We start from the raw sequence: 12,366 nt of genomic DNA, 5'->3' as shown, positions 1-12,366 counted from the left end.
CCAGCTCTATCCTGGCTGAAACTGGGACAGTCACACAGCCATCGAAGGTGGAAGGCAGTCTGCGGGGAAAAGCAGCTCCCTTTGCAAGAGCACTCACTGCCTTCTCTGTGATGTACAGGAGATGTTAGGAACACTTGGGCACCTGTGTAACCCTTGTTCTTTCTTGTGCTTTGACATAGCTAGGGAGAATGCGTGAAGTAAGAGAAGGTAAAAATAGCTGCATCTTACCTTGCAGCCTCCAAGAGCAAGAGAAGACATACAAAATAGCAGTACATGATGTCCTGCCTCTGCTGCATTACCCTGCATGCTGTTTCATACCTGCTGCTGGCAGCTGTGACTGAGGTTGTCACGGTGCTGCTCTGCAATGAACATGCCAGAGGCCATGCTGTCAGTGGGGCTACGTGGCTCTCCATGGACTTATCTGTAACAAAGTTGTGTCACAACATTCTCAAGGACATGAGACCACCACAGCCACTATTTAGAAAATTAAAACTGCAAGATTAGATTCTTGACTTTTTTAAAGTACGTATTCCCTTAACAGTCAAGGAAGTCTCTCTCTTGATCTTACCACTGCCACAGTATTTTGATCTTAGGGCTCCTACAGCCTCGTTGTGAAAATCGGTGTGGAAGGCTGTATTTAGACTGTGGCTGAGAGAACATAATAGATGCCCCACTTGTCCATGTGGTCACTGATCTACACATGTCTTGTACATTCCAAAAGGACCACGAAAAACAGGGTGCTGAAAATATATCCTTATGTATTAGCCTTAGCTATGGAGCTTGCTTAAGCTGATATTATAAACGAGATTCCAGTCTGTACTTTGCCCAGTCAACTGTGAGAGCACGGACTGAATCATCTGTTTCCTGACCAGGTGAAGGAAGCAATGAACAGGATATACCACCAGAATCGTAAAGTCCATGAAAAGACAGTGAGAACCACTGCAGCTGCTATCATCTTAAACAGTAACCCATCCTACATGGAAGTGAAAAACATCCTGCTTTCCATTGGTGAACTCCCTCTGGAAATGACCAAGTACATGCTCTCCATGATCCAAGATATACTTCACTTTGAATTGCCTTCAAGGTACATTAAGTTCAGTATGAATAAATACAGCTTATTCTTACTTCTTTGCAGAAACCCAAAGAACACACAGGTTCTCATTAATTACTACTGGAAAATTTAAGGAGAGTATAAAAGGACGCCTGATTTTTGTGTCACTTTTAAGTGTTGATATTTCAGAATAAACCTCTGCATTTCAATGACATTCATTTAAATAGCTATTCACATTTTCAGAGGTACAAATAAGAATCTATCTTGCATTACTGTAAGAAATGTCATCTGTTGGTCTTAATTCTCTTGGTGGGGCCCTTGCTTTTATATTTTAAGAACTGGTGAACCAGAAAAGTTTTAAACATCACAGCACTAGAATGAAAATAATCAAAATATCTCTTCTTCTCAACACCATTAATTTTCAAGCAAGACCTTTGCTTGCCTTTCTACCTATGACTGCAGGGAGTAGCTGAAATTGGAAAAGAGACTCTGGGTTAGGGCAGATTTTTAGTGGGAAAATGTAAGGGTTTTGAAGACCCTCTTGCCTACTGGGAAATTCTCCCACTCTCAAATTTGATATTTGTACAGAACAGTAATACATTTGGTACCGTAACTTTTTTGTGTCTCTGTGCTTTTGTTTGTATGTTTGTTTTGAAATACCACAGCAAAACAATTCGGCAAGTTCTGAAGGACATGCGTGCTCATAACTATGACCGCTTCTCCAAGATGGGCTCTTCCTCTGCCTACTCTGGCTATATTACACGTATGTAACCATGAAACTGCCTTTTAACCCTGTTTGTATTCCCAAACATTTGATTAATCCATTAGTTTAGTCACAGGTACCTTCTTTCTTTTTTAATTAAGGTGGTCCTGATGTATCATCCACATACAGCCTTGACATCCTCTATTCAGGCTCTGGCATTTTAAGGAGAAGTAACATGAACATCCATATTTTCGACAGAAATGCTGAACTACATGCCATCCAGGTAACTGCCACAGTGTACATAAAAATTAAGCCAGTATGTGGTCCTCTTCTTACAGCTTCTAAATCAATTCAGCTAATGCTTAAGACCATAAGTTTTGCTGCACTGGACAGAGAACAAGCCAGTAACAAGGGAAGAAGAAACAACAGCCACTGAGGCACAAGTTTGCCCTAACCAAAAAGACAGGTGTTTTGTTCTGTATATATCTTGAATTCTGTCTCTGGTTAAAGCATACACTGTTTATCTGATGTAATTGGTAAAAGCCTTGCGAGTTTGTAAAATCAAGTCCTGTATTTCAGGTATAACAGAGAATGGAAATACAAGGAGTAGATTAAATGTACAAATCAAAGAGATTTAAATGAGATGCCTCTGTTTTGGACTTTTCTTAATGTTAGCAAGTACCTTCAATATGATAATCCTCCTAAATTTCTGCAGGGCAAAAATTGTGCAGTGGAACATCTTTGGGTTTTCCTCCCAGAGGTCTGTGAAAAATAGTCATATGAATAAAGGAAAATTTGTTTGAAAGGAAAGTAGGCTTGGGATTGTGATCTGCAGGTGGGCAAATTCTGCCTGCATCTAAAGGGAAAAAAACATGCCATGAGATTATTTTATTTTCCATTTTTCTAGCTGCTCTACCTAGTTCCCTTAAGTCTTAACCTCATACTTTTTAAAGTACAACTACATAAATTAGAGTTAGGCTCTTAGACATGAAGAAAATGCGTAGGGTTTTTAACAGCCTGGGTCAGACAGCGTTTTTTCATTGATTCTGTATTGCTGTTGCTTCTTAGGTGGTGATTGAAGCTCAAGGTCTGGAGTCCATAATAGCTGCGACTCCTGATGAAGGCGAGGAAAACCTGGATTCCTTTGCTGGCATGTCAGCCATTCTGTTCGATGTCCAACTCAGGCCAGTTACATTTTTCCAAGGGTATGGTGATTTAATGTCTAAAATGTTCTCAGCAACTGGAGATCCCATTAACGTGGTGAAAGGACTTCTCCTCCTGACAGATTACTCACAGGTACTAATAGCACACTGTTTGCTTCTTTTTCTGTCTCTTAAGCACAGAGGCTCCCTCCCCCATACCATTATTGCAGGACATCTTATTTTCTTTCTTTTCAGTGCTGATAGAACTGACCAGTGTTACCTAGGCTTCTCTTACTATGGGAGCAATAGAAAAGTCACAGGTATTAAAAAACAGAATGAAATTACATGCAAAGCAATCTAAAACAAAGGTGAGAACATCTATCATTCTAGAAAAAAAAGTAACGCTGAATTAAAGCAAATCCAACTGAATTTCCTGTAGAAAACTCACATTGCTGTCAGCTATGGCCTCCCCTCCCATGGTTTCTTGTAGTATTGTCCCATGTGACCACCTAAGTTTTCCTCTTCACAAGTTGTCCAGAGATCTTACGTCCAGTTAGGCAATAACTGTCAGGTCCTGAATGAACAAATCACTGGTACTCAAACTTTCCCAGGTAACTAACCTTCAAAGAACAACTCTAAGAGGTCCAAATTTCAAATGCTTATTGCTAGGCAAAACCAGGAATTAAAATGAGGATTACAGAGTTTTTATGCAACTGTCACCCCAAATGGTCTCTAATTTTATGCTTAAGTATAGACGCATATACAAATATAACAAGCTACATAATGTATTACTAGAGGACTAAAAATCTAGACATATGTCTGAAAGTGCAGGGCCAGCATTTCGTTTGATATTTTTGTTCTTCCCAAGCAGGGATCTCCTTAGAACCTGGGGATTTAACAGCAGCACTCAGCTCATGAAACATCTGCAGGCTCGAACTTTACTTTTTACTTTTCCCCTTTAACTCTCGGCAAAATAAAATGCAGATGATGAGAATATCCATTGTGATGAAAATTAGACAGAAACACCGCCTGCACATGACAGCTGTCCCCATCCTGAACCCAGCTCAGCCCCTTTATTAACAGTATTAATAATCTAGAGGGCTTCCCATGTAGTGCACAAATTGGCTAACTAAAGTTCATTCCAACAATGCTTTACAGTTCACATGCAGATTATGGGCAAAATCTTTACCATGACCTATTTAACAGACTGCAAAGGTGAGAAAGATAATCATGTCCAGTCCTGAATATACAAGCATGGTGTTTACAGAACTAAGTATTTCCAATGCTGTGCATGCACCAAGCTCCATACATACCCTGGCTGAAGCAGCTGGCTGGGCACCCTGAGAGCTCTGCCAGCCAGCAGATTCTCCACTGCTCATCTCTGGAGAACCTGACAGAAGTCTGGGGCACACCAGGGCTGGGACTGCGTGCCATTTTTAACAATATTGGGGTGTAACGTTTTCGATCAGTCACTGACACTCTGGAAGCCTAGGCAGCAGCGTGATGAGACAGGATCCCACCCTGCTTTCTCTCGTGGGTTGCCACTAGCACAGTTGCTGCCTAAGCTCTTTGGGATTCAAGCAGTGGACACAACCAAAAACGTGTGTTCACAACCAAAAAGGCACTAGTTCTTACCTCTACACCCCACAAAGGCAAAAATTGTTTAAAGCACTGCTGAACACAGCTTCAGGCTGCGCTGTGTTTTAAACACAGCACGTCACTCTCAGAATGGTTTTACAGCTACGTTCCAAGTCAACAGCAACATCAACATGGTTTGGGCACTTCCACATAACCCGTTTAAGCTTCGTTAGAAATGCTTTCACCTGTCAAATTCTTGAACTGTGATTACAGCTGTACCAGAAAACACTGTCAGAATGGGAACACTGGAACTGAGGAAAGTGCAGGAGAGCCATGATTAATCTAGCTTCTGGATAGCTGAGTACTACCTCCACTTTCCCTGGCCAGCATGGACAGGCCTTGCCCAGAACATAAGCCCCTTTACAAATTCATACAGTGCATACAACCAAGGCAAACGTGGGTTTATCTTCTTTCAAAGAAGAAAACCCGGCATGGGAAACAGCGCCCATTCTATGATACCAAAACTCAGTGTGCCAAGCTGGCCGCAGTGTGATTTCAGAACAGGCGAAAACCAAATGTAAGATACAGACAGGTTGAGATCAAACATCACAGGGATGGCTTGGAAGCCAAGACTGGAACTTAAAAATGAGGCAACTGAATTGTCAGAAAAGAGCTTATGTAATATTTGGGTTGCAATTTTTGCATTGGTGCAGCCTGATTTTGAGAAAAGTGATTTTTAAATATTGGAAAAGTTCTGCTCTCTTATTGCTCTTTATAAGGATCATTTTGCACAGAAAGACTGAAACTGAGTTGTACTAAAAGTGCTGTCAAATCTACCAAATACCTCTCCCCAGCCTCCCAGAAAATAGCTTCTTTTCATTAACTTTACAACTGCAGTAATCACAACAGGCACATTTTGGAGAGGTGATTTCCAAGTTAATAATATTGCATCTGAAGCTTACACTCCCACCCACCATCTGTAACATGTTTTCTCAGATAACTCCATAAACTGAAATTGGAGTCTATTTTACAGCCATTGCCAGTTCTCACAGTGTTGTTTGAGGGCTAAGAATAACCACCCAGAAGTTATAATTCCCTCTGTAAAATAAACAGCTCTCATAAAACTGTTTTTGAGACTCCTAAGTCACCTGCATTAAAGTTCAGTAGTGTTAGTATTTCTCCTAGGCAACACACCTGCCAGAAGCACAGAGAAATTAAATACTGTATTAATAGGTCAGAGAAACCATCTGAAAGACAGACCCCAGTGGAAGATAGCCAGTTCCCAAAGAAGTGCCTGTTTCAGACATCTCTGTGTTGCATTACGGTAGCACTGTCAGTGCAATACATAAAGAAACCTTTTTTTTTTTAATTGAAACATAGCACGTTTCAGCATTTTAAATGGTAACAAACTACTGATTATGATCTTTTGGGTCACATTTTCCCCTGCAAATGACACACAAAGCTTAAAATACGAAGGGAAAGGAAAATACTGCCCCTGAGGAGGCTGGGTCTCTGTGATTTACACCTCCCATCAACCTGGATTGGATTTGCACATGAGGCAAAAGACAGGACTGAGCTCTAAATAAGGAAAAAGATGGACAAGTAAGACAAGTAAGATGAACAGAAGACAAGTGCTCCTTAGCTTCTCTGCTGGTTTCAGTGACAAACCTGACTTAATTCTAAGCAGCCTTTAAAGCCTTAAATTGTGCAGCCATTGCAAAGCCTACTGTAATATTTTTAGGTGCAATTTGACAATGCATCTAAAAATATCTGCTCCTGTGGTTGTGTGTACATGTCTCTGCCAGAATGTATACTGTTACCTTCTCGCTCCTTAACAGCTGCCCACCAACTCAGTCCCATTTAAAAGCAAAGTAAAATGGAGTAAAACAAGCTTTGTCTCCACACCTAAACAGACCAACAAGAAAAGTATTCCTTGCCCCATTGCAGTCAGTAGAAAAACTCCCTTTGGTTTCAGAAAGACCACAACTCCAAGCTGTTATTTTTACTTGAGTAGAAATAAGAAATCAGAGCACAGTGTGACCACACTTGCTGGGGGCGTGTGGTTTATATTTATATTTATAAGCTGCAGCCAACCCACTGAACTCTTACATTAAATCTCAAGCCCACTTCAGCAGCAACTGACTGCCAAGTTGGTTCTGCCAAGGAGATTTGGTTCAGAGATTGTTCATTTACTCTAAAATGTGAAGTAACCATATACAGCCACCATACTTATCCAAGTCCTCGATTACGGCAGGAAAGCTTTAATGAATAAAGCTTTTTTATTCAGGCCCTGAATAAAAACCTCCTCAAATGTTGCTCCTTGCTATAGGGATTAGGAAGCCAGAGTGTCTCTGCTTGCTTCTTAAATCTTGGGACAGTGTTAGCTGGAACCACTGGGCTACTGAATAGCTAAGAAGAGAGGAGAGACTTTTAAGGTGCCTGGACATCAAAAAGGGGGAGGAAATTGGGCATTCAGACATCCTACAAATGCCTGCAGCATTACAGGTGCTGAGAATACCACAGGCACAGAAACCCAGGAGGAGGGAGAAAACCAGCTGGGATAGAAGAGGAAGTGCTCTGTACTCGAGGGACATGTTCAAAATAAACTCTTTCCAAATTAATGGTTCTTTTAAAACAGTGAATTAATCCACTAGTTCTTAGGGAAGCAGGACAACTATATAAAGTGAGTTAGACTGCCAATCTTAAAATCTTGGCTGGCTGTCAAAACTTAAAAGTAATGAACTGCCATAACCCTGAGCTATATTATCACTTCTGAAACAGACTCCACATGATGCATTTCCAGTCCGGCCGTAGAGGTTTCAAGAAGCCATGGGCACACTTGATGGTTGATGGAAAATGCATTAAATGCAAATTCACCATGGCAATTAAGGGGCATTAGCTTATGGGTTTGGCCACCCAGCCACTGAAGACGTAGCTCCTGCGCTACGGTGGGTTCGGAGCCACTGCGCGACGGCTCGCGGCACTGTGCATCCCACTGCCAGTACGGGGCTGCCTTTGGGCGTGCTGAAGAAGTCGTCCTGTGCTGCACCATTGCTGGGGCTCCAGCGAGGAGTTTCGTCTGACTTAGCTGGACCATGCCCATGGCAGAGCCTCCATGGGGCTTGCGTGGTAGCTGTTGGAGACAGAGTCCATGATATTCCTTGTGGTGATACTCCCTGCAGAAGTTATGTCAGCTGGCACATAGAGGAGAGGGGAAGGACGCAAGGCACCTCGCCTTAGCTTCACCCCATTTTCGAGGGAGTGAGGTCAATCGGGGTGTTTTGTCCACCCTTTCAGAAAAGCCCTCTATTCCTTTTTTTGTTCCTGCAAAATGACAAGTGGCGTGATCGCAGTACGAAATGGGGTAAGGAAACCACTGAGGCCTGCAGTCGGTAACGGGGGGGTTACCTGTGCTTTCTGACGCCTCTAGGAGATTCAGCTGCAGTCCGGGCCGAGGGCCAGCACGGAGTTCTTGGGCGGCCTGGCCATCGACATCTCGGGAGGGATGGAGTTCAGCCTGTGGTACAGGGAATCCAAAACCAACGTCCAGAACCGGTGAGATACTCCCAGCATGTGCTATAGCTGTAGAGAGCTCAGGCTCCCGAGCCTCAGTAGTCCCGATGAGAAGAATTTAAATACAAAAGACCTTGCAGATGAGTTAAAATTAAATAACAGTTACGTGCATGGGAGAATATTTCTACTTCTCTTTTCATTTCCACCTGAGTAATACCAGTTCCCACTGGTCTCATCCTAATTTATATACCCTTACCTGAGGAACAGGCTCCTTTGAGGGCAGTTTTTATGAGTGGATAGTAGGACTGTTTGCAATTTAATTTACTCTTTCTTAATGTGTTTTGAATTAATTGTACTACCTGAATTTATCTGCAGGGTAGCCATGTTTATAGCTGGTAACACAGAGGTGGATTCCTTCTTTGTAAAAACTGGCATGGAAACCACTTTGGAAGTAGAAACAGCATTAGACTTCATCTCCACGGTGCAGTTTTCACAGTACCCGTTTTTAGTCTGCATGCAGATGGACAGAGTCGAGTCTCCGTTCAGGTAAGAACTAAGAGCCCACAATTTCTGAGATGTCCTTCCAGACAGCTGCTGAATCTGGACCTTTTGGTGTTCACAGCCACTAGAGATTAACCACAGAGGCCAAATTGCAGCCTAACACAGCCAGGTGCAGTGTAGGCTCTTACACACACCAACCTCTCTGCTAACCCATTCTTTCCTGAACCCCTGAGATTCAGAAGGGACCTTTTTGGAGATCACAACTTACTCTGAACGTGTGCTTTAGTCCAATTTTCTAATTTGGTTTTGCAAGTAAACTAACTGAAGTGGCAGGACACTGGTCTCCTCACGTACAGTCAGTTCCGATGGTGACCTGAAACCTTGCCAGCAGTAGTTCTCTATTACACTGTTGAGAGAGGAAGTGCATAGCCATAAACTAGCTGACGTGGAAAGTTTTCTTCATCATCTGCTATTTACTAGTGTCAACAGAAGTACCTGGCGTGTTAAGCTCTTGCAGCCGTCACGTTCTATGATACTTTATTAAGGCACCAACTTTCCTGAAAGCTAAACATCTGCGCAATAAGGTAAAAAAGATGCTTTCCAGTAGCCATAGAGTAGTAATTGCATTGCCATGTGAGAAGCGGGGTTTACTACTCCCTCCTAATCCCTATTTGCTAAGACCTAAGGGCAAGAACATTTGCAGAGCCTGTGCCAGATTTCCATTCAGGCTTTTCTGATCCAAAAGATGGTAAGCCTGAGAGGAGAAGAATAAGAGGATCTTCAGAGAACTTGAGGATCTCCAGGAAATCCTCTGAAAACAGTATCTGTTACTCTGCAGCTACTAAAACATCTTCTGATTATACCTGCATATTGTGGAAGTGTATATGTAAAGTTTATCTCTAGCCTCACCTACAGGGTACAGATTTTGCATAAATTTGCTAATGCCAGACCACCATGTGTCTTTTTTTACAGGCGTTACGTGACTAAGTACGAAAGTCTACCATCTGGCAGACGGTACACTGCAAGGAGAGGCAAAGCAGAACTGTTGGCAGGTAATGAATACCCTCTCCATCAAGAAAACTCGAACATGTGCAGGAAGGTTTTCGGCGCAAAGTCTGATTCCTCCAGCAACTGGTTTTGAAACGAGCACCTGAGCTTTTGCTTTCCTGAATCCATGGCTCCCTCAATGACTTAGGCTTGTACGTACCGTACTAACTCGGAGCTTGATCTTGCACTACGGCAGTGAATGGGAAATTTGCCATTGATTTCAACAGGCCAGGATCAAACTCTCAGTGCGTGCACAGTGTTTACATATTAACCTATATTTAAGACTTTTGTAAAAAAAAAAAAAAGCTAAGGCAAATAAAGAACAATTTGGTAGTATTCCATGCGCTCCCTTAAGGGTGGTGCTAGTTCTTTATTTTTACTTTTCTGTGCCAAAAGCAAAAGTAATCCCTCATTTTTCTTTCTTGGGGAATACAGAAGTCCATGTTTTTGACATGCAGTAAGAAACAATAATGATGTATAAGGAATGATTATTTATGAATATATTTTAAAGTATTTAGGTGTTTTAGGCCTATGACCAATCCTCATTCGAATTTCCAACTACAATTAGCATCTAAATGGGACCATGAATTCCTGCTTACTCAGTATTGCCTGTTTACAAAAAAGCAGGTTTTATTTTACATGATTTTAAAGGATTTCCCCTTTTTTTAAACAGTCAGAGCTTGATTATTATTATTATTTATCTTTTGGGGTTTTTTTTATTAACTGCTATAGTTAAATACAATTGATTAAAAATGTAGAGTAACATTTCCAGAAGTACTTACAGTTGCCTTAATTCTGTTCCCATTGAAATCAATGGTATAATTTCTGTAGTTATCACCAGGAGCAGAGTTAAGCCAACACTGGTTGCTCTTCAAGGTTGCCTCCCGAAAACCTGTGTTTTGTGATTGCACTCCCTGTGTGCAATCAAGGCAGGTGGATTTCAAAAAGTGAGCACTCATTAAGGCAATTCTGAACTGTGATGAAGGAAAAGGTCCTGGAAGAAATTCATTTTGAATGCACAGTCTAGCAAAGCCTGTGCAGAGCCAGAACATTTTATTCTATGTTAGTTAGGTTCATACTTCCATGCAAAAAAGTAGCCACTACTCATACACGTCTTCTGATTAAAATGACTTATACCTTTTCGCTCGTTCAAGCAGTGTCTTCATAGGAACTGAGTAAAAAAAAAAAAAAAAAGTTTTACATTTACAACAGCATTGCAGATTAAGAAAGAATATACCTCATCCCAGCTCAGCTGATCTCTGACATGATCCATCTAATTTAATTTTTAGAGGACAAGGTGGGTGAGTGCTGGTCACAGAAAATTAAAATAAAAAGCCAGAAAGAATTGTTTTTCAAAAAACAAGACCAGGCGGTAAAACTCATAGATTGTCATAAAAAATAAAAAAAAGTAGTACAAGAATAAAAAAAAAAAAAAAATCCAAATTCTTTTGTGTTGTAAAAAAACGAGTGCAGAAATTTGCAAAAATCAAACTATCAACGGGATGAAACAGCCTGTTTGTTGTCTTCCCTGAAAATGCTGTCATACTTCTAGTCAAAGCATAAATAAAACAGGTAAAAATACAGTGTGAAAAATTTGTTTTGTTTTCCATCTTGTTTTTTTTCCATTACCGTCTGGGTTGGGAAAGCCTCTTGTGGTGGAAGGAATGGTGCAGATAGGGGCAAGAGGAACCGTTTAATTCATCACCCCATAGGAACCAATAATGTTAGTTGGACGCCCACTTGTCCTGGGCTCCCCCTCTAGTCAGAAGACGGAGGTGTCTCCAGAGGGTGGTGTAGACCCCAAGCAGGATGCACAACGTGCTGGAGGTGCCCGCCCAAATCCTCTGCCCAGAGGAGAGGTAAGACCTAGGCACCCCTCTTCGGCGTCAACACTTACCAGAAGTGAGCTAAGGCCAAAGCGATACCAACACTGCCGGCAGTGACCCCAACCTGTAAAATAACGTGGCCAGCACTGAGAGCAAACCTGCTCCTGAGCCTCAGCCTTAAATGCCCTCTGCCAAAGATTTTACACAACACCCACCCCCAGGCATTCCTCCTCCCTCCACGAGGGGCAGTTTCTCCTTCCTCCCTTCCAGACCTCCCCTCCTTCTCCCCAAACACAGTCCTTCTTCTTTCAGCAAGGCTCCCACAAAGCTGTCTCTTCCCCTCAATACCCACGCTCAAAGTCTGCACCCTCGATTTTGTAGACACAGTTTGGTACCTCCACTACTGTTTTAGGAGCCGAAACTGAAGACAAGCTTTTACGTTTGTTATTACTGCTTGCTATTTGTGTCATCTAAAAAAAAATATCAGAGCTGAGTATTCACACACCTAGAAAGTGGCTGCCTCCTCCTGCAGCGATCTGACGGCCTAAATATAGAAGGTGGACAAAGCACGGCACAAAGAAATAGCTATCATCACTACTACACTTGTAGAGAATTGAGATACCAAGAGATGACAACCTCAACTCCACATCCTAATTTGCATCAACGGTCTGCCAGGCTCGCCCATGACTTCGCAACCCAAAATCAGAACAAGAAGGTTCTAGCTAACGCAATTTGTATCTGTATGGTCTGTGTCTGACACCAGCAATCCCACTGCGAGGCTTTCCCCCTTCTCAAATTTATCAAATCTAAGAACCTTCTGAACGTGTGCCCGTAAAACGGGGCCCTTCGGCACATAAACCCAATGTAACATCAGTGCTCACTTTTAAAAAAGCATAACATAAAATATTTTCCGATTAGAAAAGATAATCTGGCTATTGCCAAGTATCTGGCCAACAACGCCAGGTGTGCTTCTCTCTCAAGTGAAATGCGCAGGTCGGTTCAACA

At 42.0% G+C, this 12,366-nt stretch overlaps 1 protein-coding gene across 1 annotated transcript; it reads left to right on the top strand.

The window, feature by feature from the left end:
• Positions 1-858: 858 nt before the first annotated feature.
• LOC104619363 (microsomal triglyceride transfer protein large subunit-like) lies at positions 859-9,870 on the top strand. Its single transcript, XM_010285210.1, has 7 exons — positions 859-1,084; positions 1,717-1,814; positions 1,916-2,037; positions 2,823-3,050; positions 7,905-8,029; positions 8,363-8,533; positions 9,461-9,870. The coding sequence occupies exons 1-7, from the start codon at positions 885-887 to the stop codon at positions 9,627-9,629; spliced, it is 1,113 nt and encodes a 370-aa protein (XP_010283512.1). The 5' UTR covers positions 859-884; the 3' UTR covers positions 9,630-9,870.
• The last annotated feature ends 2,496 nt before the right edge of the window (positions 9,871-12,366 follow it).

Source organism: Phaethon lepturus, unplaced genomic scaffold (genome assembly GCF_000687285.1).
Source record: "Phaethon lepturus isolate BGI_N335 unplaced genomic scaffold, ASM68728v1 scaffold51614, whole genome shotgun sequence".
Taxonomy (NCBI): domain Eukaryota; kingdom Metazoa; phylum Chordata; class Aves; order Phaethontiformes; family Phaethontidae; genus Phaethon; species Phaethon lepturus.
The sequence above is the reverse complement of the archived record's forward strand: the minus strand, read 5'-3'. Positions and strand labels throughout refer to the sequence as shown.